The 24851-nt window shown below is 40.5% G+C and overlaps 4 protein-coding genes across 7 annotated transcripts in view; 1 reads left to right on the plus strand and 3 right to left on the minus strand.

The window, feature by feature from the left end:
* Positions 1-8316, minus strand: part of b3glcta (beta 3-glucosyltransferase a) — a 57583-nt gene extending 49267 nt beyond the window's left edge. Inside the window, exons 1-3 of the mRNA XM_077566026.1 lie at positions 8220-8316; positions 6962-7008; positions 5842-5918 (exon numbers count right to left, since the gene is read on the minus strand). The gene's annotated coding sequence lies outside the window, so the exon portion shown is untranslated. The remainder of the gene's footprint in view (positions 1-5841; positions 5919-6961; positions 7009-8219) is intronic.
* Positions 7304-12680, plus strand: hmgb1b (high mobility group box 1b). 4 transcript variants are annotated; one of them, XM_077566028.1, is made up of 5 exons: positions 7304-7500; positions 8491-8652; positions 9426-9571; positions 10189-10363; positions 12120-12680. In XM_077566028.1, exons 2-5 carry the CDS (start codon positions 8506-8508, stop codon positions 12243-12245), a joined length of 594 nt encoding a protein of 197 aa, XP_077422154.1. In that variant the 5' UTR covers positions 7304-7500; positions 8491-8505; the 3' UTR covers positions 12246-12680. The 4 variants fall into 4 exon arrangements, with proteins under 4 accessions (XP_077422154.1, XP_077422155.1, XP_077422153.1 ...); XM_077566029.1 differs by lacking the exon at positions 7304-7500 and adding an exon at positions 7504-7594; XM_077566027.1 differs by lacking the exon at positions 7304-7500 and adding an exon at positions 7527-7590.
* Positions 12681-19129: 6449 nt separating this feature from the next.
* Positions 19130-20086, minus strand: LOC144051732 (olfactory receptor 52B2-like). The gene has a single exon (XM_077565102.1). It carries the CDS (start codon positions 20084-20086, stop codon positions 19130-19132), a length of 957 nt encoding a protein of 318 aa, XP_077421228.1.
* A 2720-nt stretch (positions 20087-22806) lies between these two features.
* LOC144051855 (olfactory receptor 52B2-like) lies at positions 22807-23788 on the minus strand. The gene has a single exon (XM_077565371.1). The coding sequence runs from the start codon at positions 23740-23742 to the stop codon at positions 22807-22809; it is 936 nt and encodes a 311-aa protein (XP_077421497.1). The 5' UTR covers positions 23743-23788.
* Between the last annotated feature and the right edge of the window lie 1063 nt (positions 23789-24851).

Raw genomic sequence — 24851 nt, forward strand, 5'->3', positions numbered from 1 at the left:
TAAGCATTACTTATTATTGTTACTATTGGTTCCGGCTCTTCTGGGTCGCGCAAATATGGGTTTTTTTTTAAATTACTGTACAGTATTTTCATGTAAATATTGACTTTAACGGTGAAATCCAGTCGAAATTCGGGTTACATCGCCAAAGTAGGAACGGAACTCCGCCGTAACTTGTAGACATAAATTATAGCGTTAAACTCTTTTTCCACATTTCACTATTTTGGGAGCGCACGGCTAAAATGTGGCCAAGTGACGCACTTGAATAGCCCCTTCCCCACTAAAACAGAAGAGCACCACCGTTTGCATCAGTGGTCGTCCAGCTCAATCGCAATATAACCTGTTGTTGTGGCCACTTTTGAGTGCCTCGTTGTTAATTATGAGTGCATGCATATCCTGCAGAGAAAGACAGAAGAGCAAGAAGGGGGATTTTTTTTTTTGTAGAAGCGTGTGGAGAAGTTTGGGCTAGCGTGGCTGCTTTAGAGTGCCTCGTTGTTGGCCGTGAGTGCACACACGTCATACAGCACAAAAACTTTTTTGGGACTTTCTTGTCTTCCTGTCAGTTTCTATTGCTCAAGCTGCCTGTTATAATGAATACCTGACAAGGAACGACGTCAGGATGCCCTTAGATCGCAATGATAGTGTCAGTAGGGAGGGGGCTTTAGGACCCAGATGCGGGAAGGCAGAGGTGCAGTCCAAAAAAGAGGTTTTAATTTCTAATCCAAAAGCTAACTTCAAAGTGCAAAATAAACGGAACTAACAAAACATGAAGCTAAACATGGCAAAACAACTTAGGCAAAACTAACAGCATGACATGGATCCTGATAAGGCAACAAGGTCAGCGTGACGTGGCGAATGACTTACGACAGTGGCAACAGCAACAATGAACCGACAAAGACAGGGGGGAGACAACCGACTAAATACACCAACACTAATGACATAACAAGACACACCTGGCTGAGGGCACTGATTGGATGACACATGAGGGTAATGGGGAAAGGTGGACACAATCAGGGATCAGGGTTGACAAAGACACCAAACAAGGAAGGGCAAGTGACCTGAAACGAGAGGAGTCAGACTTTTCACAATAAAACAGGAAATGACAAGACAAGGGGAAAACACAAGGAAAACAGAAGCTAAACATGACAGGGAGTAAACAAGACTGAAAATAAACATGACAGATAGAACATTTTTAAATATCTAATAAGAATATATGAATGGATTCATCTTGCTCCACCACCGTAGCTTTATTGGCAGGCAAAGGCAAGTAACAAAGAACAAAAGTCTACACTTGGATCTCATGTTGATCCTTCCTTTTCAAACCCATGGCGGCAGTGCATAACGCCTTTAGAGACAATTAAATATGGCCTAATTGACCTACAGCGGTTGAGAAGCCTCGCAAGAGTGTGGGAGTCGCTTAGACACTCAAGGAGAAACATGTCGGCAGGCCATGTGTGGACTGTACTCCAGCATGGCGTACGTGGACCTTTATCACCACCACGGGGCCTTCTGATTGGCTCATCAAAACGGAATACTTTCCACCTCAAGGCGAATGTTGTTTGTGGGAGTGAGCTCACATACGAGTCGTCCATGTGCCCCCCCGGAGGTACACTGGGTGCAGGAGCACAGCCGCAGAAGCCAGTTTCACCTAAAGCTATATTTGTTACGCTTGTCTTTTATGAGAAGGACCCACAAATATTCTCAAAAACATACAGGAAGTCAGCCATTTTGGTTGGATGCTGACATCTTAGGGCCATTTTGGCGAATTTGAAAATACAGCCCCAAAATCCAGTTTCAACGAGTAAAATTAATTTTGATAGGCATTCATACCATTAACAACCCACCCCCCCCTTTTCCCCCCAACAAGAAGGCTACAAAGTCACGCCTGAAAAGGTTAGGCAAGAGGAAGTCAGCTATTTTGATTTGAGTTCATTTTAGCCATTTCCTGCAAATGTGAAAACTCTGCCCCAGTTTCATGTAGCAACACGACATTTGGTGGCCACATCTGATATGAGTAGAACAACCCCCCCCCCCCAAAAAAAAAGTAAACAAAAACACACACAGAGCAAGTCATTTTCAGGTCATTTTAAACCATTGGTCTTTCATCCTAGAGAGATATTGTCCCATTGCTACCAAATTTGACCACAATGCACATTGTCTGTTGTAAAATATCTCACCAATGCTGGGACATTGTGATTTTCTAGGCCATGCAAAACTGATCATTTGATGATGTGATCATTGGCAGAGATGTATAAGTCAATTGTTGCCTATTGATGTTTGTCTGTTTCCTAATTATTATGATAAACCAAACATGATCAGTGTCTTCTCGTAAACAAATAGCATCCATTATAAATAAGAACATTTTGATGAATGAAATGAGTTATTTCAGAAGTGTGTATCTAACTGGTAGCCCTTCACATGAATTAGTGCCCAAGAAGTAGCTCTCAGCTTCCAAAAGGTTGGCGACCTCTGTAACTAGACAGATGGCAAGAAAAATGAAGGAATTTTACTTTTTGGTCGTTGCATTTGGGCAGGTTGGCCGAGCAGGTCACGTTTGTTGACTCATTTGGACATGCTGCCCAAATGCAATAATTACAGGGATGTGATTTGACCAAAGTGAAATTATCTGAAAATTTAGCCGGGGGTCTGGGGGCCGCTGGCACCCAGCTAGGTCCAGGGCAGTGCCCTGGTGGGGGGACAAGGGGGGCTACCGGAGCTCATGGGTTTTCCGTGTTTTGAAGTACTTTCAATGCACTCACATGACAAAGAAATAGACAAAACAACAGCATAAATTTTCAATGTATATTGAACTATCCCATATAAAATGGCAGTTTTAGTCAACTCAAAATCAGTCACATTCAAAAACATTGGACTGCCTTTGCTTTTAAAAACTATCACTGAGAATATCATCATATCTAACTAATGTGATTACTAAGTTAACACATAAATAATGTTGAAGAGTTCAAATTTCATGAACAAATAATTGTATCATGACCAAATGAAAAGTAACTCATATTAGAGCATACCACAAATGTCTTTGTTATAGCAGAAGATGTTATCTGTCGGAGACATGTGCATACACAATGAACTACTTAAAAATAAAAATAAAAATCGAAAAAAAAAATTTTGGGGGGGAGATAAAAAAAGCGGAATTCCGCGAATTAGCGGAAAAATCACATCCCTGTAATTAACAAAATGCTTTCATCTATTTGAACCATATTGACAGACACACGCATTGTGACGTTTGCAGTACACTAACACGCACGCACACGTGCCAAAGCAGAGGTCAATGTACCCGAATTGATTAGTGGCATACAAAACTGTCGTCCTCGCTCGTGGTCGCCATCTTGTGATTTTCTGGACTGTCCACTTCATGAGTAACACTTGAGAAACTCTGCCTTTTAAATATAATAATGCCCAGATCGTTAAGGTCGTTTTGAAAGTATTTTTCGCATTTGTCTGGTGTACTGCAAGCTAAATAACAGTAATAAAGCAAGCCAAATAACATGGTCCGACTAGAAGACAAGCCAACTAACCTCCTCATAAATCACATTTTAATGGAAAAAATATCTGCCTCAAATAAAAACCAAATATCAAAATTTATAGAAACATGGTCTACGTATATAGAATTTTTTAACCTAATTCTGGTTACTTAATTCTGTCTGTTAGCGAGAGCCACTACATCGTGATAACTTACATTGATGTTTCTGCATTTGGCAATTTATTATTATATTATATTATTAGTATGGGATTTTTTTTAATGGGCTTTAGGTGAACTGATGAATACACACACGCTCGCACGCACGCACGCACGCACACACACACACGCACACACACGCACATACACATACTCACCCACATACACACAAAAAAATATATATATATATATATATATGTGTGTATATGTATATATATATGTATATATATTAAAAATAAAAAATAAAAAACATTTATTTAATTTTTTTAATTTATTTGGGGTTTTTTTTTTTAAAAAAAGGAGAGCAATGATGATGTCAAATCGAATGAACAATACTGAGCTCTCCTGAAAAAAAATAAAAAAAATAGAAGACAAGCCAAGCAGTTTCCAGGATACGCTTTGTCCACTGTAACCACTTTTGAAAGGTTACACCAGCTTATTATTACCCAATAAAGTCACATCATTTTGTGCTGGCCTTTTCTCCCGCAAGCTACAGCAGCCAATAAAAGAAGCACACACTAATGATCACAGTTACTGCCCTAAATGTGAACAACAAAAGACAATGCGCATAATTAGCTGCAAAAAAAACTGATGAAAGCACTGTAGTAACAGTACATATAATAATAATAATAATAAACGCTAACCTTTTCAATGAAAAGTAACAATGGTTGATGTTATTATTATTATTGGTATTGTTGCTATCGATATGGAAAGTATGATAATATATGCATAAGGCACACTACACTGTTCAATGTGTGTACTATTAATAATTACTATAATAACATTTGTTATTAATAATCAGATATATTAGTTGTATTTTTGTAGCCCAAAAAGTCATCTCTGGGCTCAAGTTTTTGTATCATTTCCAAATAAATTCTTGCAATAGCACATGGGGAGGCTGGATGAGTTCATCTTATACTGTTTTGACCTTCGTCTGGCAGAGTCATCATCGCAAAACCATATCAGAAGATTGGAGTTCTCATCACTGGGTCACATTTTACACTATAAGCGCTCTTGTGCCATTTTTCCTCTCTCCAAATGGGCCTCTTTGGGCTTGGCCTGCCACCATCAGCTGTAATGAAAGAAATCATGAGAAGCCGTCTCATTGGATCATACAGCGCTCGGAGGGGATTCATTTTCCCTCTCAAGTGTACGCCAATCGATTGCAAAGCCGTAAAAAGGAGGTTCACCTTGACAGAAAGGCGTCACGTCAAATGCGCAGGCTTGATTGATTTTGCTGGATCAGGTGAAGCAGAAGTCGTCTCCACTTTGCAGGAGTGTCTCAATTGTAGGCAAGATGGAGAAAAGCTACGAAAAGCTTTTTTTGCATCCTATGCTACATATGCAGTCCAAATCAATGTAGTCTATAATTTAAAACGGTGATGTGGACAGTCATGATGTAAATGCAAATGAATGTAGCATCAAATACTACATACAACTTGACATTATACATAAAGTGGCTCAATTCGTCATTTTTAAAATTGAAAAAAAGTGGAATTATAAGAAAAGCCAAAAACAAACATCAGCATGTCAGGCTAATAATTTTATTCTGAATTAATTCATTTGTTAATGTTTTATATGAAATTTTTAACGTTATATTTGTATTTAATATTTTTCAACAAAATGAAATTATTCCAATGTAATGTTATTTTTACTTGCTTTTATTCCATTTGTCGACATTAATTTAGTTAACATATTTAAATATAATGTTGTTTTATTTTTGTTATATTTTATATTTGATTTAAAAGTTTGCTATTATGTATGCTTCATAAAAATTTTATTTTATTTTCAAATATTTTTATCTCATGTTCTTTTCTTTTCAATTTTACATTGTTAATTTAATTTAAAAAATCTATTTTAAATGTAATTTAATTTAATTTAATAACAATTGTATTTGTTTTGTAAAACTATTTCATTTTGGCTTTGATGTTTTTGAAATTCAAATTTTAACTGCAAGTAAAGTAAGTATGTCAACTCAGCACAGTTTTGTTTGCAGTAACGACCACCGCTGCAAAAAAGTACTGTGGAAAAATACCAATAAAAAAACAACATTCAGTAATTTAAAAATAACAACAATTTCCCTTTAAAAAAAAAATCCATTATGTGTCCCCTTGAAGTTGTAGAGAAGATGTAGAGAACATGCTCACCAAATGTGCCCTTGGTGGACCTCGTCACTCCAGAATCTCCCCAGGAGCCGCTTGTCCTGGCGCCGGGACGATGCGGCCTTATTGCGAGGAAGAAAGAAAAAAGTGTTCTCTATTTCAGTGCAGTTGATTTAAGCTCAATACCGGGTGACAGGGGAAGCCAATTTGTCTTCCTGTAATCAATCACACGCAAATCATTTATGAGTCATACTAAAAAATTCAGTGCAGAAATAAAAAAATGCGGCAATATTTTGTGTAATAAAGACTGGATGCTTGTAGATACCTTGCGAGAACGAGGAGAGATTGCACGCTGGCTGCTGTCACAACTAAATATCAAGCCAGCGGTGTGCAAAGGAGCATGAGAAGGGCATTAATCCGTCTTTGTGGTTCATTTGATAGCATTGCAAATGATAAAAACATAGACAATAACATAATTAAATATGATATAAAGAATTTAAGATTGTGTGTTGTGATTCAATGCTGCAATGCAATTCATTGTGCGACACATACTGTTGTGCCCGCCTTGGCCATCAGGAGGCAGTATAATACATCCGCCCATCAGTCATGCAAAATCAAATGAAGCAGAATATATGACAGTGCTTCTCACTTATTTTTTGCCATGTGACAAACCCCACCCCGACAAGAAATAGTATAATTTGTCTAAAAAAAAATAGGGCTGTCAAAGTTAAAGCGTTAACTAATCAATTAATCACAAAAAATGATTGCATTAATCATGTATTAACGCAGATTAATCACATTAATAATTTTGACAGCAGATGATGCTATAGCATCATATATATATCATATATAGGTGCTCTTTAAATTTGGCGGGTAAAACATGTTGCTAAGAAAGCCTTTTCAACTAAGCGATTAATCAAAATTCTAAGATTTAATTAATCTGATAAAAAAATGTAATCGTTTGACAGCTCTAATAAAAATACACCTCTGCAGAGGAACTAATAATAACAATCATACTCCTTGCCCACGCTCCGACAATGAGAGCACTACTGCCACCTACTGTAGTGGATGTGGAATTACACTTTATGCTTGTACGGCCCAAAAAAAAAACATGTTCCCTGATGATTATTTGCAGAATTTACTGTGAAATAGTGGGTGCAGTTACCTGAAGCATTTTTCCGCGGCAGATATTCAAATCATCTTCATACATCCCTGGAATGAAAGACAGACAGATCAATTCAAAGTATGAATCAAGTCACCTCAATGTCTCAGCACAGAAAACAGCAAGTGTGAGTAAACAAACAAATGATGGCCCGCCGGGATGCTTGATGCTCCCATTGGGTTTTATTGAACTCATAGGATTCCAAAGTAACGACACTCCTACTGGAGTCCGATCTCGCCACCTGTGCATGGCCGCAACTCCCGTAAAGTAACGGTTCGCCTCTTATCGCGTATTTGCCATTCAAGTTTAGCGCCACGGCGTCCCGTTCCAGACAAGCAGCCAACCGTCCCGCCGGTGGAAGTGGCCGCTTGCCCAATTAGACACTCGCGGGGGGCTCGGCGGCAGCCAATGTCCGCCGGCTGCAGGGCTCCCGACAATCAGGATAAACACGCGAGCATCATCATCATCATCATCATCGCGCACTCACATCGTGCTTTTTGTCCCATTGTCTGAGACGACACACACATACACACACACTCGAGGTAAGCCTTTGCTTGTCACGAACTTGTTGGATGTGTTTGTGTAGAGCGGAGCGCAGCTTAAACGTTGGAGCGTCTCGTCCGTGCCCGTGTGTGAGTGAGTGTCTATGTGTAGGGGGAAAAGGGTTGAACTTACTTGAATGACAGCGATGGGGAAGGATACTAGCATAGTGAGACACGCGAGTCTGTCGAATGGATTGGAGTGGGGCTGGTTTTTGAGGGGCGAAAAATGCTTCAAAGTGGAGCCCATGATTACACGCGGCGTGGGGTGACGGCTGACTCCTCCCAATGTCAACACACACTCGCGCCGTGGGTCAGCGTAACGTCCGCAGTTGTGTCAACGGAGAGCTAACTCCCATGAGCTAGTCCGCTACGTTAGCCTAGCCTAGCCTAGCCAAGCCTCGTCGTAGCGAGCTAGCAAGGCTAACATCTAGTAAAGAAGGTGAACTTGCCACTTAAAAATAATAACAGCTACCATTATCACCCGCACGTTGTCTCTGGTACTATACGTTTTCCAAGCGTGGCACCGGTGCGTGACGAGCGAGGATGGCCCGCGGCCTACTGTTAGCTGTCGGCCCCCTTTCAAGCATTTGAAATAATTAGCTCTGTGCGCTAACAGCGCGGCTAACAAGCTGGAGGACACAAAGCGAGCAAAAAGGGCGGAGCTAATGCTAATGTCTTAATTGGCAACTTTCACCTCATAATAAAATTAGCTTCCTTACGCGTTAATATTAGTGTGGTTCCTGGGATGCAAAAGGTAGCTTTTAATGAGGATTTAATGCAGCATCATGGTGGTCGTAATGTACAAAAGCTCATCAGTCATTCAACCCAGGCACCCTCCTTTTCCTTTCTCCTCCCTCCAGCTCCATTAAACAATAGACAAAGACAGCCCCCGGTCGGGCATGGCTCTCATTTGCATATTGCCTGTGCTTCTCTAGTGTGTCTGTGTTGTATACTATTTATTTATTTGTAAAATGTTCTTTATACGTGCAGGTTCAGCACAGCAAAATGGGGAAGGATCCAAAGAAGCCCCGGGGCAAAATGTCCTCCTATGCCTACTTTGTGCAAACGTGCCGAGAGGAGCACAAGAAAAAGCATCCTGAGGCCAGCGTCAACTTTGCAGAGTTCTCCAAGAAATGCTCCGAGCGGTGGAAGGTAAGACATGGCCGATTCGAAAAGGCAAGCCTTTCAAACTCCTTTCTGTTCTCTCACACGATCCCACATTCCCAATTTGATCTCAAATTTTGTTTCAAATTAAATGATGAAGGCTTAAAATATTTTCACATAACTGCAATCTTCACAGAGTAAAGGTGCCACAACATTTTATATGAAGTAGGCTTACAAAGCCCATCAATGTCATCCATCAATTCCTGAGTAAATGGCAAATTTCAGAATCTCATTGAAGTGGTAAAGTGGCCGTCAGTGAAACCTCCAGTAGATGTAATTAGCAACAACAGTTACTTTTATTACAGGGTTCCCGCAGGGTCTGAAAAAAAGTCTCAAATTCAGAAACTTACATTTTAGGCTTTAAATGTCTTAAATAACACCCATATTTTCATCCCAGGTCAAAAATGTAATTTCCACACATTTTTTAGATTTTTTATTTTTATTTTTTTAATTTTATTTTTATTTTTACTGGACAGTAGTTTTTGGAATTCCTATTTGTTCAATGTGTTCACATTTTATGTTGCTAGCCTACAACATCACCTACTAACATTACAAGAACCGGGGAGAAGGCATTTCATTTGGGATACTTTTGTTCTTTATGAAATGCAAATAGAAAATATATATACGGTAATACAAATAATGGATAGTAAAGAAGAATGTATACATACATATGGGGACTGGCGTTCCAAATAAAAAAAAAATGTAAAAAGCCTTGCCATATTTAATATTTGTAAATGGTGATCTTAATGCTTTTGTTTTAGACAATGTCCCCGAAGGAGAAAGGCAAATTTGAAGACATGGCCAAGCAGGACAAGGTGCGCTATGAGGCCGAGATGAAGAACTACATCCCCCCCAAGGGACAGAAGATGAAGCGCTTCAAGGACCCCAATGCCCCCAAGAGACCACCGTGAGTACACTTTGAATTGGCATCAAGATGCTGTTTTTCGTCAAACTAGGGAGGGCCATTAAATTATATTATTTGTAATTATTATTTATGAATATTATATTTTGTATTATACCGTATCTTTATTCAAAAATGGTTATATAAATTATATTTAAATTGTAATGTAAACATTACCATTACGCTATTGCATTACATCTGTTCAATCTATTTGATATTAATTGTAATTTACATTATTTAATGCGATATTACAAATATGTGTTTTTGTTATATGTATCTTTTTAGAAATATATTGTTTAAATTCTGTTAATATGAATGTACTTATTTCATTTAATTCTTGAATTAACATAAAAAATATTATTATCACGTTTGCTTTTACCCTTGGAGATCGATCAGTCTGAATATTCTGCACTGTTGTTAACATGCACGCCATATTGAGCAGAATAATGTTGCCCAGTCGACGTTCTTTAGCCTGCATGTGCCTTTTCTTCCTCGTCTTTAGACAGCAAACTAGACAGACAGCACCCTGCTGGTCAAAGCCGAGTAGCATGTAGCCGTTTTTGCCCCAGTCGCTACCAGACTCGGATAATCGTTAACTCTGTGTTCGCCGCCGACGCCAACAGGTCGGCGTTTTTCCTCTTCTGCGCCGACTTCCGCCCCAAAGTGAAAAGCGAGCACCCGGGCCTGTCCATCGGCGACACGGCCAAGAAGCTGGGAGAAATGTGGAACGGCTCGTCCTCGGAGGACAAGCAGCCCTACGAGAAGAAGGCGGCGAAACTGAAGGAGAAATATGACAAGGTACCGACACATTCCTAGCGCGAACCTGACCTCGCGTTCTTTCTTTCTCGCCGCGCAACAAAACACATCGGCCATGACACGTTAGTGAAACATTTTAGTATGATTTAATAATAACATTATTAATATTCTATTTCTTCTTTTCTTTCAGCCAGACAAACCTAACTTCCGTTAATCGTCAATTGCCGTCGATGACGATGGTGGACGTTGTCATTGACGGGATTTGACGATTAACCGGAGTGCCAGGCTCTGATGCTAAAATTAGCAAAGTGTTCATTATGCTGATAGGCTTTGAATTTCTTCAATGATACCCGAGTAATGAATTTTTTGCTATATATATTTTTCAATTAACTTTTTTAAAAATAAGTTGCTTTTCTAATATTGATATAATATGATCATCCCCAACTAATATATATAAATTTGCACAAATTGCAATTACGCTTTAGGCCACAGGTGGCAGTCACGAGTAAAAAAGTGACAAGTTCCACAATTCATCTTTAATAGCGTTTGGCAAAATATGTTTTAGGTGCATTACCACAACCTACTACTTTGAATTGTGGATTAGGTCTGAAAAAGAGAGAAAAAAAGTGAACTGCTCACCCCGGGATTACACCGCATTGCGTGTGCGTTGCGTCTCTGCTCCGCTGCGTCTTGACTGCGTGCTCCGGACACGTCAATTTTATGGACAAGACTCACCAGCTGCGCACAGCTGCGGTCCGGCAGCTCCGTCATGGACAACTTCCCGCTGTGTCTCGCGTGATCTTGCGCGATAATGTGGCATTTAAAAACAACGATAAACACACTTTTGTGTGTGCTCAACACAGAAGCAGAAATAGAGGTGGACCTTTGATTTAACCTTTCTTTTTTTTTTTCCCTACCTTCTTTTTTTGTGGTTGTCTTTATAAAAAGGGTGTGCCGTGTCATATATTATTATTTATTTTTTTCCACCTACAATATAAAGCTCTCCTCGTTCATGTTCGCTGGTGTTTAAACCGTGAATTAATCACCTGGCCCGTTGACTCCAGGCCTGGCTCCGCCCATTATGACGTTTACTGACATCTGGCCAGTGTTTTATTCTGAAAAGTAACCGGAAACTTTATTTTGAAACTGCGTCGGACTTCCTGTCCCGCTTAATGTGTTTTGTGCTAGTTTGCCATTTGACGGATGCCGCTGGATGCGTCGTCCGGCGAAAATACAAAATAGGTAATTCATTAATGTCTCAATATTCTACTGGTCAGATTTGTTGTTGCCTTTAAAACACAATCTAAAATTTGACATTTAATTTTACATTACATTTCATCAGTCCTGACATTTGTCTTCTTGCCAGAGCACAATTTAATTAAAATGACCCAAATATATTTTTTTTTTTTTTGATAAGATACAAAGCCAACCCATTTTTGTGTTGTTTAGTCCAAACCAACCCAGAAAGTTGGGTCAAATGAGCCCATATTGTATATAGTATTGGTTAATAATGAACAGTCACAATGCAGTAATAAGACTCAGGGTGTGTACACTTGTTCAACCGGATTGTTTCTGATATTTAAACTTCTCAAACAATTGTTTTGTGGGTCACATCAAAAGTAAAAAAAAAAAAAGTTGTATTTTGGATGTCTGTTTATTTTTATATCAAAATTTGGCATTTGAACGGGGTGTCGACTCTTCATGCCCACCGCACTCCATCGAATTGTGATTGATTTGATGAAGAATGTATTCATCCAAACAAACGATTGTTTAAAGTCCCGTCCGCTTGTTGCCGTAGGACATCGTGGCCTATCGCACCAAGGGCAAAGTCGATTCCAGCTCAGCCGCCGCCGCGGCGGACGATGACGATGAGGAAGATGAGGAAGAGGAGGACGATGAGGATGAGGAGGAAGATGATGAGTAGGCAGGGAGGCAGCAAGAAAGTGGGGGAGGGACCTGAATTTTGTCGATGCCATATAACCAACCACAATGTACTCAAGCCACCATGTTGATGTCCAGATGGAACGTGTATATTTAATTAATGTTTTTAAGATGTACTGTACAGTGTTGAGGAAAAAAAAAAAACATATCTTCCCTGTTGGGGACTTTTCTTGTGCTCGTTTTTTCTCCCCTGCCAGCAGGACAGTATTAAGTCTCTATAGGTGTTCCCTCTTGCTCAGTAATGAGATTTCACGGTTTTGATTGTACGGTATTGTTTTTATTTTGAAAAGTCTTCTTTTCCTCGTGCCATCCTCCTTGTAATTTTTCTTTTTGTTTTAAATACCACTCGATTATCAACAAAGTGCAGCTGTCGACATTCAAGAATGTCCTATCGTAAAATAAATGTTTTTCTGTTGTTTTTTAAGGAGTCATTCTTTTGCTCGCTCGACGAGCTTGTGGTTGGTACCAGTATTCATTCAAGCTGAAACTTCGACTTTTGAGCTCTGGGGAAAAAAATTGGTAACTGCTGAAATGTTTTGTGGTTTTGCACTTTGTAGGTCTGTGTTTGGTGTCAAATGATCATTCCATAAACAACTGATGATATAACTTATAAATCGTGTTGGAGCACCTTTGTGCAGAAAATGAGAAATGCCCCAAATTACAAAGTAGGGGTGTGCCCAAAAAATGGATTCTCATAAGAATTGCGATTCTAGGATTCAAAATTGATTTTAAATGAACCAAAATTATTTCGTACTGTCTTGCCCTTGTTTGTGTGTGTCTTTATTGGGAGCGCTGGTCATGTTGTACCCAATTTGGCCACTTAGGGGCAGTGTAGTTCCGCGCCTTCTGATACACAGTTAAGTTGTAGCCACATTGGAGAGTAGAAGGAAAAAGTCACGATCAAGTTTTGCCAATAAGTTGTTTTTTCTGCAGCGCAGGAAGAGCATATTCCGGTGAGTAATGTTAGGATACTTCTCCGTATACATTCCTCAAGCGTTTCGTATGAATAGCCGTTCTTGTGAGTGATAAAAGTGCCGCGAGTAGCGTGCTAATTAGCATTAGCGAGACAGACTGGAGTAGATTGTGACGATTCTTTGCACATCTATTAATTGAAGCAGAAATCATTGTCAATCAGATTATTTCTGAATCAAAAATCGTTTATGAATCTAATGCAGACCCAAAAATCTGAATCGAATAAAATCGTGAGACAATCAGATTACCCACCCCTACAAAAAGGTACTTAATTTTTTTATTTTTGGGCATATTTTTTTCCAGAGCATTATTGACCTCGAGTGCAAGGTCAAGGTCAGACGATTTTTCAACAAGGACGGGAAAAAGTTCAAAATGCAATTTAGAAGCTAAAAAAAAAAATTGGGGCGTCGGGCGATAACAATTTTTAAACGTAATTAATCGCATGACTTTACTAGTTAACTCACGATTAATCACAAATTTTATATCTGTTCTAATACAAAAAAAATGGTAAATAGAAATAGTTCAAATGAATTTTTGACGTCTATAGCCGTCAATGGCAGTGAATGAGTTAAGATGGAGAATTATTATTTTTTTGTTTGGGGGGGAGAATAAAAGCACATAATACTATTAAAAACGAATATATTGAAATATTGAATGCAGAAGGATCAAAACAACCTCTTTCGAAAAGGAAAAAATTGTCAAGTTACCCCAAAAAACAGTTAACAGGCTAAATCGTAGGAAATAATGATGAGCAAGATCTCAATTAGAGAAACACGTACGTGGTAACCGTGATCCAATGAGAAATAAAGTGACTAAAATCTGCATCTCTGCAAGAAACTACAGCACAATGCCATTTCCAAGGTTTATTTACAATTACAACAGAGCAAACGGAATCCATAAATTAGATTACAGTACTAAAGGCATTTCGGCCCTCGAGGGAGACGCTGAGGTAATCGTCCTAATCACTCCAAAATCCCAGATGAGCAAAACGCCAGCGTGCTTTTTTCATTCATTAGATGTGCTAATATCCCTTGTGTTTAATGCTTCACTCTCAGCAGCGTGCGTGTTGTGCGTGTTGTGCGTGACAGCACCGTCTCCAGTGTCACAAGTTGCTGTCACACTTATAGCAACTAAACAGACAATTGTTTACCGGCAAAGACTGAGAATTTTCTTTCTCGTTATTTTTTTGCAGATTGAACCACACGTGGAATTCAGTACACAAAGTTTTCTACCCTACTGTACACACTACTCTACAGTACTTCAGCCGTTTTAATCAATATCAGAAGGCAGCCATTTTGTCACCTGCTGTCGAGTGAAAATGACCACTGATCTGAATATCAAAACTTTTGAAGTCGCGAGGCCGCCATATTGCTCCTCCCAACAAACGTTTCTCTGCATGCGATCAAAATTGGAAAACAGCACTTCGTAGAAACAGCATGATGTTTTAAATTTGTTAGACATGTCCAAGAGGACTACAGACATTTTATAACTTGCCTTAAATATGTGTATAAATTATATGCCTAATGATGTTTACAGGAGGAAACTTGTATTTTTTTTAATTAAAGAATTATAACTGTAATTCAACAAAAGATGCCTCTTCCAAATCTAATACAGTATTGGGGAGTGATAAAAGAAAAAGGCGGTCTTCAAAACAGCACATTCCGTCCGCTTGTTATTTATTTATTTTTTAACTTGTTTAGAAATAGAGACCACCCCGCCACAAACCTGGCAAAATGGCCGCCCCCTGAGATGGATAAAAACGGCTAGATTTTGCTGCATAACTCATATTCCACAAATGTAATATTAATCAAAATGTCATGTTCAGACTAGCAAGGTCACATATTGCATGTTATTGACAAGAAATGTTTCAGGTTGACTCTTTCAAGTGCAAAAAGAGTTAGCTAAGGTGATGCTATGCCCTATGCTAATCAGCAGTGCATAAACATACAATTGTTTCAACGCCAAGAGCCGTCTATCCAGCTTATTCTTTACAAGGAAGAGGAGCAATTAGATACCAAAAACACAGAGACACCTTTTAATCACAAACATAAAATTGTTTAACTTGAAACAGAATGCGCGACGGTAACCTTGGACAATGAATGTGGCAAGTTCGGAGACAACTTTTCGCCGGTCCTTTTTATCTTTAATGCTCGCTATGCTAACATGAACTACCAGAAGATTCTCAGTTGAACTATTTAATGGATGCCAAACAGATGGAGTACGCAGCTGTGGAGCATTTTCTGCCAGGTGCAGAAGTCTGAGTCGTTCAAAATTAGCTCTGTTTCAACCATGTCAGCTGCGGCTGGCTGGCTTTTTGTTTGTTATGGGTGTTCTTGTTGTTTTGGTCTGTGGTTGGTGTTTTTAGTCTTGTTTTCCTGGTTTCTTCCCTTGTCTCGTTATGTCTAACCACATCCAGCTGTGTGTGTCTTCCCTTCCCCAGGTGTTTCTCATTAGTGTTGGTGTATTTAGGCCCGTTCACACAACAGCCAGTTTCAACGTATCCTCACAATTTTCTTACCGTTTAGGCCGTTCGTCCATATGACGGCGCGGTTTCGTAGTTTGAAATCGATCACTTTTGAAAGCAGACTCCAGAGTGGAAAGATTTGAAAACGCGTCCCAAACGCGTCTGTCTGGACGCCATATGCAAGAAGATACTCCTCCAGCGATGACGTAATGGACGCAGATTGATGACGTATGCGCCAATTCTCGCGCGAACCGTCAGTCTGTCAACAACAATGGCGGATAACCGTGTCGTCGTCGTTTTGCGCAAAATATTTTGCTTCTTTATTTCCACGTTCAACAAGCGGTGTTGTACTTGAATCACCCGCCATTGTCACTTCTCCTTTGTTCGGCAAAGCCATGTTTGTTTTGTAGATTGCAATAAAGTTCGAAAAAGTTTTCTTCTTCGCTGATTCTTCTTCTATGTTTTCTGTACTTTCTGTGGCTGCTCTACAGCGCCACTCCAGACTTGGCATATACATTACAGCCGTTAAACGTCTTCAGCATTTTCTTTTGGACACACGCAAGTCTTGAAATGTTTCTGTGTGGACGGGATTTGTTTGAGGAACCAAGCCGGCTTTGCTTCCGTCTGGACGGGGCCTTAGTCTCTTGTGTTTGTCCAGTCGGTGTGGGTGCGTTGCCTATGTTATTGTCACCACCAAGTAGCAATCGTCACCGCCAAGAAGCCATAGCCCAAGTCAAGTCAAATCAGTCCAGTCACGTCCCATCAAGTTCTGGTTGTCTGCTCACCGGTCTCCCTATGTTTCATTAAAGTTCCTCATATTGCACTTCATTCTTGTCTCACTGCTTTGCTTCCCCGCATTTGGGTCCACCATCCCTCAACCACTCACGTCCACCCTGACAGTTATATTTACATAGATGTCAATTGTGCAAACAAACCATGAACAAATACACCATTGATTGATTTTACAAAAGCACGTCTTTGCATGACTGAAGTCAGTATCCCGGGAGACTGTTCAAAGTGTTGCAAAACACAATCTCCGCTGTTTACTGTATCACGATTCCCTCGGAGAGTCATTAAGAGACTCGAGCGAGCAGCTGCGGAGGCGCAAGACTTTGCGTTTCCTATCAACAGCTTGCAAACAAGAGAAGTCATTAAACGTAATGAGCAGCCACCATTTAGCCAGACGAGACACGAAAATCCCGACGGGAATTACAAGACAACGTCAACGACACAGAAAAACACGACACCAAGGCCAGATTGATTTGTTCCCAGTAAAAAGATCATTTCATAAACTGCAGTGTCGATGGTGTACATTAAATGCTGAAATAACATCGGGAATACCCACATCTGCCACGGGTGCAAGGACAAGTGTGGGTGTGGCCGATTGCGTTTGATGAAAGTTGGAGAAGGGGGCAGCCAGTTACTGACAATTATGAGCTTACGTCACGAGTCAAAATGGCGGTCTTACTTGGTGAAATGACACTTCCCGCTCATTGCGTTGGATTTTGAATCGTTGTAATTTGATTTGTGAGGATTAGTTTTTGTTTCAAAACGTGATGAAATCTGCCTAGTTTGTATGCTAGTTACAGGCAAAAGCAATACAAGACACCATTTGTTTTCTACTGTAAAGGAAGCATTTGCATTGTGGAAATATCAGACATGCCCGAATGTTTGGAATTGTCAATTGTACTGCATTCTGGGACATGTAGTTTATACATACCACAAAATCTAACGAGAATAATTTTGTATATTTTCAAGACCAAAGTCCTTAAAAAAAAAAAGTATATATGATCACAAATTGTCTTCTTTTTTGTATTTTATGCATTTCGTTTGGTCATGATTTTACGAGTGTAGTTACATTTTCCGCCGAGTGGTGCCAGTCGTGTTCTTAAGTAAACAGAGACGAGTGAAAATGAACGTCAGAATAAGACCTTATGCACTTTTACAGCATGAGCATAACTGTTTTCTCCTTTTGGACATAAGGTTGACGTCGCCATTACTCGTTTGTAAGTAAACTGGGGCAATACTGTATATGAAATCGGGATTTGTGGACGCTTGGAAACTGCACCTGCCCACCTGGAACTCCAACAAAATTCAAGCTAAGTGTATAGCAAGTTTTTTTTCCCCCCTTCCAAAATTTCTCCCGGCTTTTTCAATACATTAGGATTATTCTGAGGCAGAATACTTGAAGAAATGTTTATCTATCTGTCATTGTGACAGTACACACAATAAGTTTTCTTTTATACAGTTCACGTCATAAGCTACAATGAATGATTGTTGATTGTCATGATTGAATGTGGCTCCACCTGTTGGCTAATTCTTCGTAACGCAGTGTTTCCCGAGCTTTATTGATCCAAAGCACATTCTGGATTTTACCAGACACAAATCTCATGGCACGACACCAGCAATCACAAAATGTCAGGAAAAGCATTCCATTGTTAAAATAATCATATATAATGATCTCAGTTTACTCACATTTTGCTTACTTATACGGAAAACAAAACAGAGCATCTGCTTTGGTAAAAGACAACACATTTTTGTTTTGTATGAATGATAACAGGTTGACTACACAATACATACACACACATACACGAAAAACGCGCAAACTGAATTTTACCTAGGTCAATTCAAAAGCCCCTTCATTGGATTTATCAGTGATGGAGTTTAAGGTAATGATTAAAAAATAAATAAAAGACCAACGTTAAGAATGACCTAATTCAGTTCTTAAACAGCATAGAGGTTATACCACAGTATATCAGGACAATATGACTTTTAATTCCCTCTACTGCCCATTATTATAACTTTGCAGTTTCATGTTTTGTCATCTAGTTTGCTGTGGTATATTTTCAGTGTAGCGCTGTCAAAGTTAAAGCGTTAACTAATTAATTAATCCCAAAAAATGATTACACTGATCAAGTATGAATGCAGATTAATCGCACTGTTAATTTTGGCCCCAGATTATCTTTTATCTTGATAGCAGATGGTTACGTTAAGGTTGTGTTTGAGCAAGGAACATAACGACATACATTAAAGTAAAGCATTTAATAAATGTTTGCGTATGACATTCAGAACAAACTACTGGGGTCATTTTTTGCCCTAATTTTAATTATGCAAGTAATTAAGTGAGCGTGTGCGGTGGATCAAAAAATGTTGAAGATGTCCTCATAACATTAAATATAGAAAGAATCAACACATAGCAGGTGCTCTTTAAATTTTCGCAGGCAAAAAAAAAAATGCTGATAAAAAGCCTTTTTAACTAAGCGATTAATCGTGATTAGTCAAAATTCTAAGATGTGATTAACCTGCTTTAAAAATGTAATCGTTTGACAGCTCTAATATTGAGGTACTTTATGCAGGTACACTGTCGCAAGTCTTGACAAGCCAAATTTGCAGTTAATAAATGGAAAAGGCTCTGCCTGAATCAAAATCTATTAACTTGAAGAATGTACATCCCTGACACAGCTCTTGATCATTTTACTCCTAAAGAAGTACACCAAATTGTCCCGAATTTCTTTTGTCTTGATCCCGTAGACGATGGGGTTGAGCGACGGTGGGAAAATCATAGTGGAGGACCCCATGAAGCTCCTGAACCTGGGAGGTAGATTCTTGACCCTGTAGGAGATGATGGTGAACAAGCCCAGACACTCGAGCAGCAGGAAGACAAAGAGGTGCGTGGCGCACGTCTGCAGGGCCTTGGCCTTGGTGTCGGACCGCCGGCTCCGGAAGCAGGCCAGCAGGATGCGCAGGTACGTGTACATGATGGCGCCATTGGCCAGCAGCTGGGTGGAGGCCACGGTGAGCAGGCCATACACGTGGTTGACGGTCGTGTTGGCGCACACCAGCGCCAGCAGGGAGGGATGGTCGCAGTAGATGTTGTTGATGGCGGAGCGGCAGCGGGGAAGGCGCAGCAACAGGAAAAACAGCACGCCGATCATCAGCAAACAGGCCAGCCAGATGGCCGCGATGATCCTCATGACGTGAGCGTGCGTCATCACCGCGTTGTACTTGAGCGGCAGGCAAATGGCCACGTAGCGGTCGTACGCCATGGCGGTGAGGATGAGCACGGTGGCCGCCGCGTACAAGTGGATGAAGAAGGCCTGAGTCAGGCACCACGGGTGCCACAGGCGCCCCGACTCGCTCAGCATCTCCTTGAGCAGCTGCAGGAAGAAGGCCGACGAGCCCAGCAGGTCGTTGATGGGCAGGTTGAGCAGGATCAGGTGCATGGGCTGCCGCAGGTTCTTGCTCAGGACGATGGTGAGGAGGAGGAGCAGGTTGCAGAACAGGATGACGGCGTAGCTCAGGCTGGCGAAGAGGAAGGCGGGCAACGCGCCCTCGGGGGGGAGGCGGAAGTGCTGCCACACCAGCATAGTCGACGTGTTGTACGCCATCTTGAAGAGACGGCAAAAGGAATTGCGCTCCCTACTTCAGTACAAGTGCAGGTACTCGAGTAAATAAGCAATCAAGTAGTGAAGTATTGAATCAACTCTTTTACTCATCTGTCTATCTATCTATCAGTCGACATGTCATGTTTATTTCTATATAGCTCTTAATCACACAAGAGTCTCAAAGGGCTTCACATGCCCACAGTTGACAAATATCAACGACATCCTCTAATCGAACCACAAGAGGGCAAGGAAAATAAAAATAAAAATAAAAAGGCAAAAAATGCGGCCCGGAAAAGTCACCATTAGCAAGCCAGATAAAAACACTTAGAAAGAAAGCGACTTACCAATGTATCAGCTCTAATTCAGCATTCAACTATAGTTAGTGCAATTAAAAAAAACAGAAAGCACACGTGTGTGTGATTGGGACATCAGAGTGTCCTGAGCGAGATGCTTCGTATGTGAGAGGCTGCTTTTGTAGACGCCGAAAGCTAAGTGACAACACTGAGAACTCTTTGGGGAGGTGGAAGACGTTTGGTGCTGGTGACCTCGTCAACATAACAATAACATAGCGACTGGAGATGAATTCAAAGCGCTTTCTCTGGAGGATTTGGGAAGTGTCTTTCCATCTGTCTGATGTATGTAAAATAAGTCTGTCTGTCTTGGAGCATACTGTACGTATTAATCAACTTCACCTATCCAGCTAGCGATCCGTGTCTGTAATTCTTTGTATTTACTGTATCTGTCTGCTAGTGTTAATTTTATCAGCCATTTTAAAATTTTGTCTCAGTCTTAGTCCAGTTTCAATCATGCTTGTTAGTTTTATCTCATTTTCATTTGGTCCATTTTTAGTCCACTATAAATCTAGCATTTTTGTCCAAGAAAACATCATTTTACTCATCTAGTTTTAGTCCAGAAAAACGGTCAACGTTTTACTCTAGTTTTAGTCAGGACAATCGTTTTACCCCTGTCTTATTTTTTTGTCAGCAGATAATGTTGAAACATATCAGATATAAAACTATTTCACATCAAATTTTTCTCATCTTTTTGGTGAAAAACAAATTCACACACAACTACAGTATATCAACAAGTGGCTAATATGGCTCCATGCTACAAGCTAGCAAATTAGCCAGCAGTAATTAGCGGTTGGATTAACATTATTGTTGGAACGTTATAGCTGTTGGGTCAATGTTACGTTATAACTATAATTTCTTAATTTTTTTTTTAACCTCTCACCGAGAATCTGCACACTCCCGTCTTTCCCATGTGTTTGTGCGTTTTAGCTGCATATTTGAAAGGGAGTGTGTCACTCTGACACATGAGCAGAGACAAGATTTGACAAAATCATATCATTTTCGTCTCGTTTTGGTTCATGAACTAAAATGTCCATAGATTTTAATCAAGTTTTTATTAAGTTAAGTACATTTTTGACTCATCTTCATTAGTCGGTGAAAATATACTGATTTAGTCCCAGTTATTGTTTATTAATGAGGGGTTTAGTCTAGTTTTAGTCCGGTGAAAAATGTGCTTTGACGAATGATGGACACAGAACAAATAATTAGCCATTTTTATTTATGGTGGTGGTAGTAGGAGTAGTTGTAGGTGGTAGAAGTAGGAGAAATCTAGAAAGTTGTGATGTTTGAAGTAGTAGTGCAGGAAAACATGACATAACCTTGTCTTTGCAAATTGAAGACATCTCTGTATTAATTGACACTGTCGGAGCGGCATTCATTAAAATATAGGCAGATTTTTGTTTTTTTATGTAGCTGTGGGCTGAGGTACAATGCTAATATTTGTTCCTTGCAATGTTAAACACATTTCAGCTTCCAAGAGTCGTCACACAATGTTGGGATTATAATACCAGGTCATCTTCAATCATTCATTGCCATTTTGTTAAACTTATATTTGACGTTTTACGTCATTATGCTGTTTACGTTTTAGACATCATGAGACTAAAACGACTAATAATTGAACAGCAGTATTTTGTGCCTTCAAACTGGATGTTCTGAGAGGGAAGTGGCAACAGAACTTAGCTGGTTTGAACAACTTACTGTTCTCTCTCAAGGAGCAGAACGGAAACATTCACAGCAGGTGTTTGATTTATGAATTTCCCAGTTCAACTCCGTATTGGTATTGAAACATTCGTATTCACATTTTGACGTCATGAGATCAAGGCGACCGACCCCTAAGAAATGGCCATCAGTAACTCTAATTTACTATTTATTATTATTCATTTACTAATTTATAGAGCACTTTAAAAACAACCGTAGCTGCACACTAAGTGCTTTACATGAAGTAACAATCAGACATTTAAAAAAACAAACAGACAGTTTAGCTCCTTGTTAGAAACTGAAGAAGTCGTGTACTGAAACATTAAACATGTAAGTGTGACATCATGCATTCAAGAGTTTAGACAAGGTCAAATTAAGTTCATCTGTAAAGGTTCAACAGCTTTTAAGTTTCATCGTGAAATTTCACACAAAAGCCTACAGAAGAGGATTAGGGCCAGTGAAGAGAGGGGAAAAAAGTTTTTCTCATCTTAAAGACAGAATTTTAGAGTTAGAATTGTGACATTAAAGTGAAAATTCTCACTTTAAAATCAGAATTCTGAGATTAAGGCCAAAATTCTGAGATTTAAAGTCAGAATTCTGAGAATAAAGTCAGAATCCTGCCAACCTTCTTCTTGTCTTTACTGGCTAATTTCTCTATCTTCCAACTTCAAGTTTTTAGACAAAGACTCTGTTTCTCACAAACCTGAGCAAAGTGTTTCGTATTTCACTGGTGTACAGCCCGTAGACTAGCGGGTTCAGGAGTGGCGATATGAGAAATATCAACACGCCCATGATCTTCTGCAAATCGCCCGACACCTTTTGGAACCTGTGCGACAAGATGGTGAACGTGCCCACGATTTCGAAGATGATCAAAATGACCAGCTGAGCCACGCAGGTGTTGACCGCCTTCTTCTTGGCGTGGGTGCGCCTGCTCACCATGCAGGCGATCAGGATCTTGACGTAGGAAAAGGCCTGCACGGACACGCTGACCGCCTGCATGATGGCCGTGTTGAACAGCCCGACGATGTTGTTGATGGACGTGTTGCCGCACATGAGCTTCAGCAGCGACGGGTTGTCGCAGAACACGTTGGTGATGACCGAGCGGCAGCGCGGCAGCCTGCTCTGCAAGGAGAACAGCAACGTGATCAGGACAAAGTCCAAAGCCCACACCAAGGCCACGATGCAAACCACCGTCCTCGGCGTCATGACGGCGCTGTAGCGCAACGGCATGCAGATGGCCACGTAGCGGTCGAAGGACATGGCGGCCAAGATGAAGAGGATGCCGCCGCCGTACATGTGCAGCAGGAAGGCCTGCAGCACGCACAGCGAGTACGGGATGCGGTTGGTCTCGCTGAGCACGCCCGACAGGAATTTGGGCAGCATGGCCGTGATGCCCATCAGGTCGTTGAGCGGCAGGCTGAGCAGGATGAAGTAGACGGGCTTGTGCAGGTTGCGGCGCAGGACGATCACGGCCATCAGCGTCACGTTGCAGAAGATGCAGAACGCGTAGATGAGGACGCCCGCCGAGAAGATGGGGTACTTGCCGCCCAACGGGATGACGAACGTGCCCAGGCTCACGTAGGGCGTCAAGCCCAAAGACTCGTTGGACATTTTCTCACTTGTCGACCATCAACGTGCGGTGAGGTAGCACGAGGAATGGAGGGTCTCCCCGCGTCGTACTTATAATGCTGCAATCGCAGACGATAAACTGGTGACATCAGTGCCCTCTGGGATTAGCCACTTGTTTAGACAAGTGGCTATGACTTTGGCACAGGTGGCAAATATACGCACTCTCTTTCCTTAAAAGGAACCCCTACTGTGATAAGTTTGCTCTATATCATTTATTTGGTTGTTACTAACATAACTGGGAAATTATTTTTTCAAAAATCATTTCCAGTTTAATACATTTTGTAGAAACTTTATCTGGACGTACGCCGCCATTGTAATTTACGTCGCAACGCATTCGATGCGTAGCGACTTAGAATGGCGGCTTGCTCTCTGCCTAGCAATGTGAAACGCCTATAAAAAAAATATTTAAAAAAAGCAAGGTAAGCCTCTGTAGCGTTCCTAAAGGGACGATTGGTGACTCTCCCGATCACATGTCGTTTCTTTAGGAACGCTACGAGGCTTACCTTGCTTTCCTTATAGACGTTTTACATTGCTCGCGTCACTACGCACTGAACGCGTTGCGACGTAAATTACAATGGCAGCGTACGTCCAAATAAAGTTTCTACAAAATGTATTAAACTAGAAACGATTTTGGAAAAAATTATCTCATGGTTATGTCAGTAGCAACCAAATTAATCTTGTAGCGCAAACTTGTCATTAGAGTCGGGGTTCCTTTTAAGTAGAAGTACGGATACTTAGGAAAAGAAAGTCTTTGGTAAATGGACCAAATACTGGCATGGATGCCTTACTGGACGCCAGCTGTTTGCCTTGAGTATCGGTTTCCAGTATTGGCAGCCTTCATGAGGCTACTTGATATCTTGAAATAAGGCATCAGCACTCAGTTGGCAGTTTTTACTGGTTCAATAGTAAAAACTGAGCGACTTGTATGGCGTATGCCAAGACTGGTAAAAAAACAAAACATGACAAATCAAAACCAAGATAAGATCAATTTCTTTTCTCTTGACAAAAGTAATGAGAATATTTTGTTGAAGTATCGAGAAGGACGCAGTACCTGGAAAAAGTACTGAGCGTCAGGAATACAATGACAACAC

Source organism: Vanacampus margaritifer, chromosome 5 (assembly GCF_051991255.1).
Source record: "Vanacampus margaritifer isolate UIUO_Vmar chromosome 5, RoL_Vmar_1.0, whole genome shotgun sequence".
In the NCBI taxonomy this organism is placed as follows: domain Eukaryota; kingdom Metazoa; phylum Chordata; class Actinopteri; order Syngnathiformes; family Syngnathidae; genus Vanacampus; species Vanacampus margaritifer.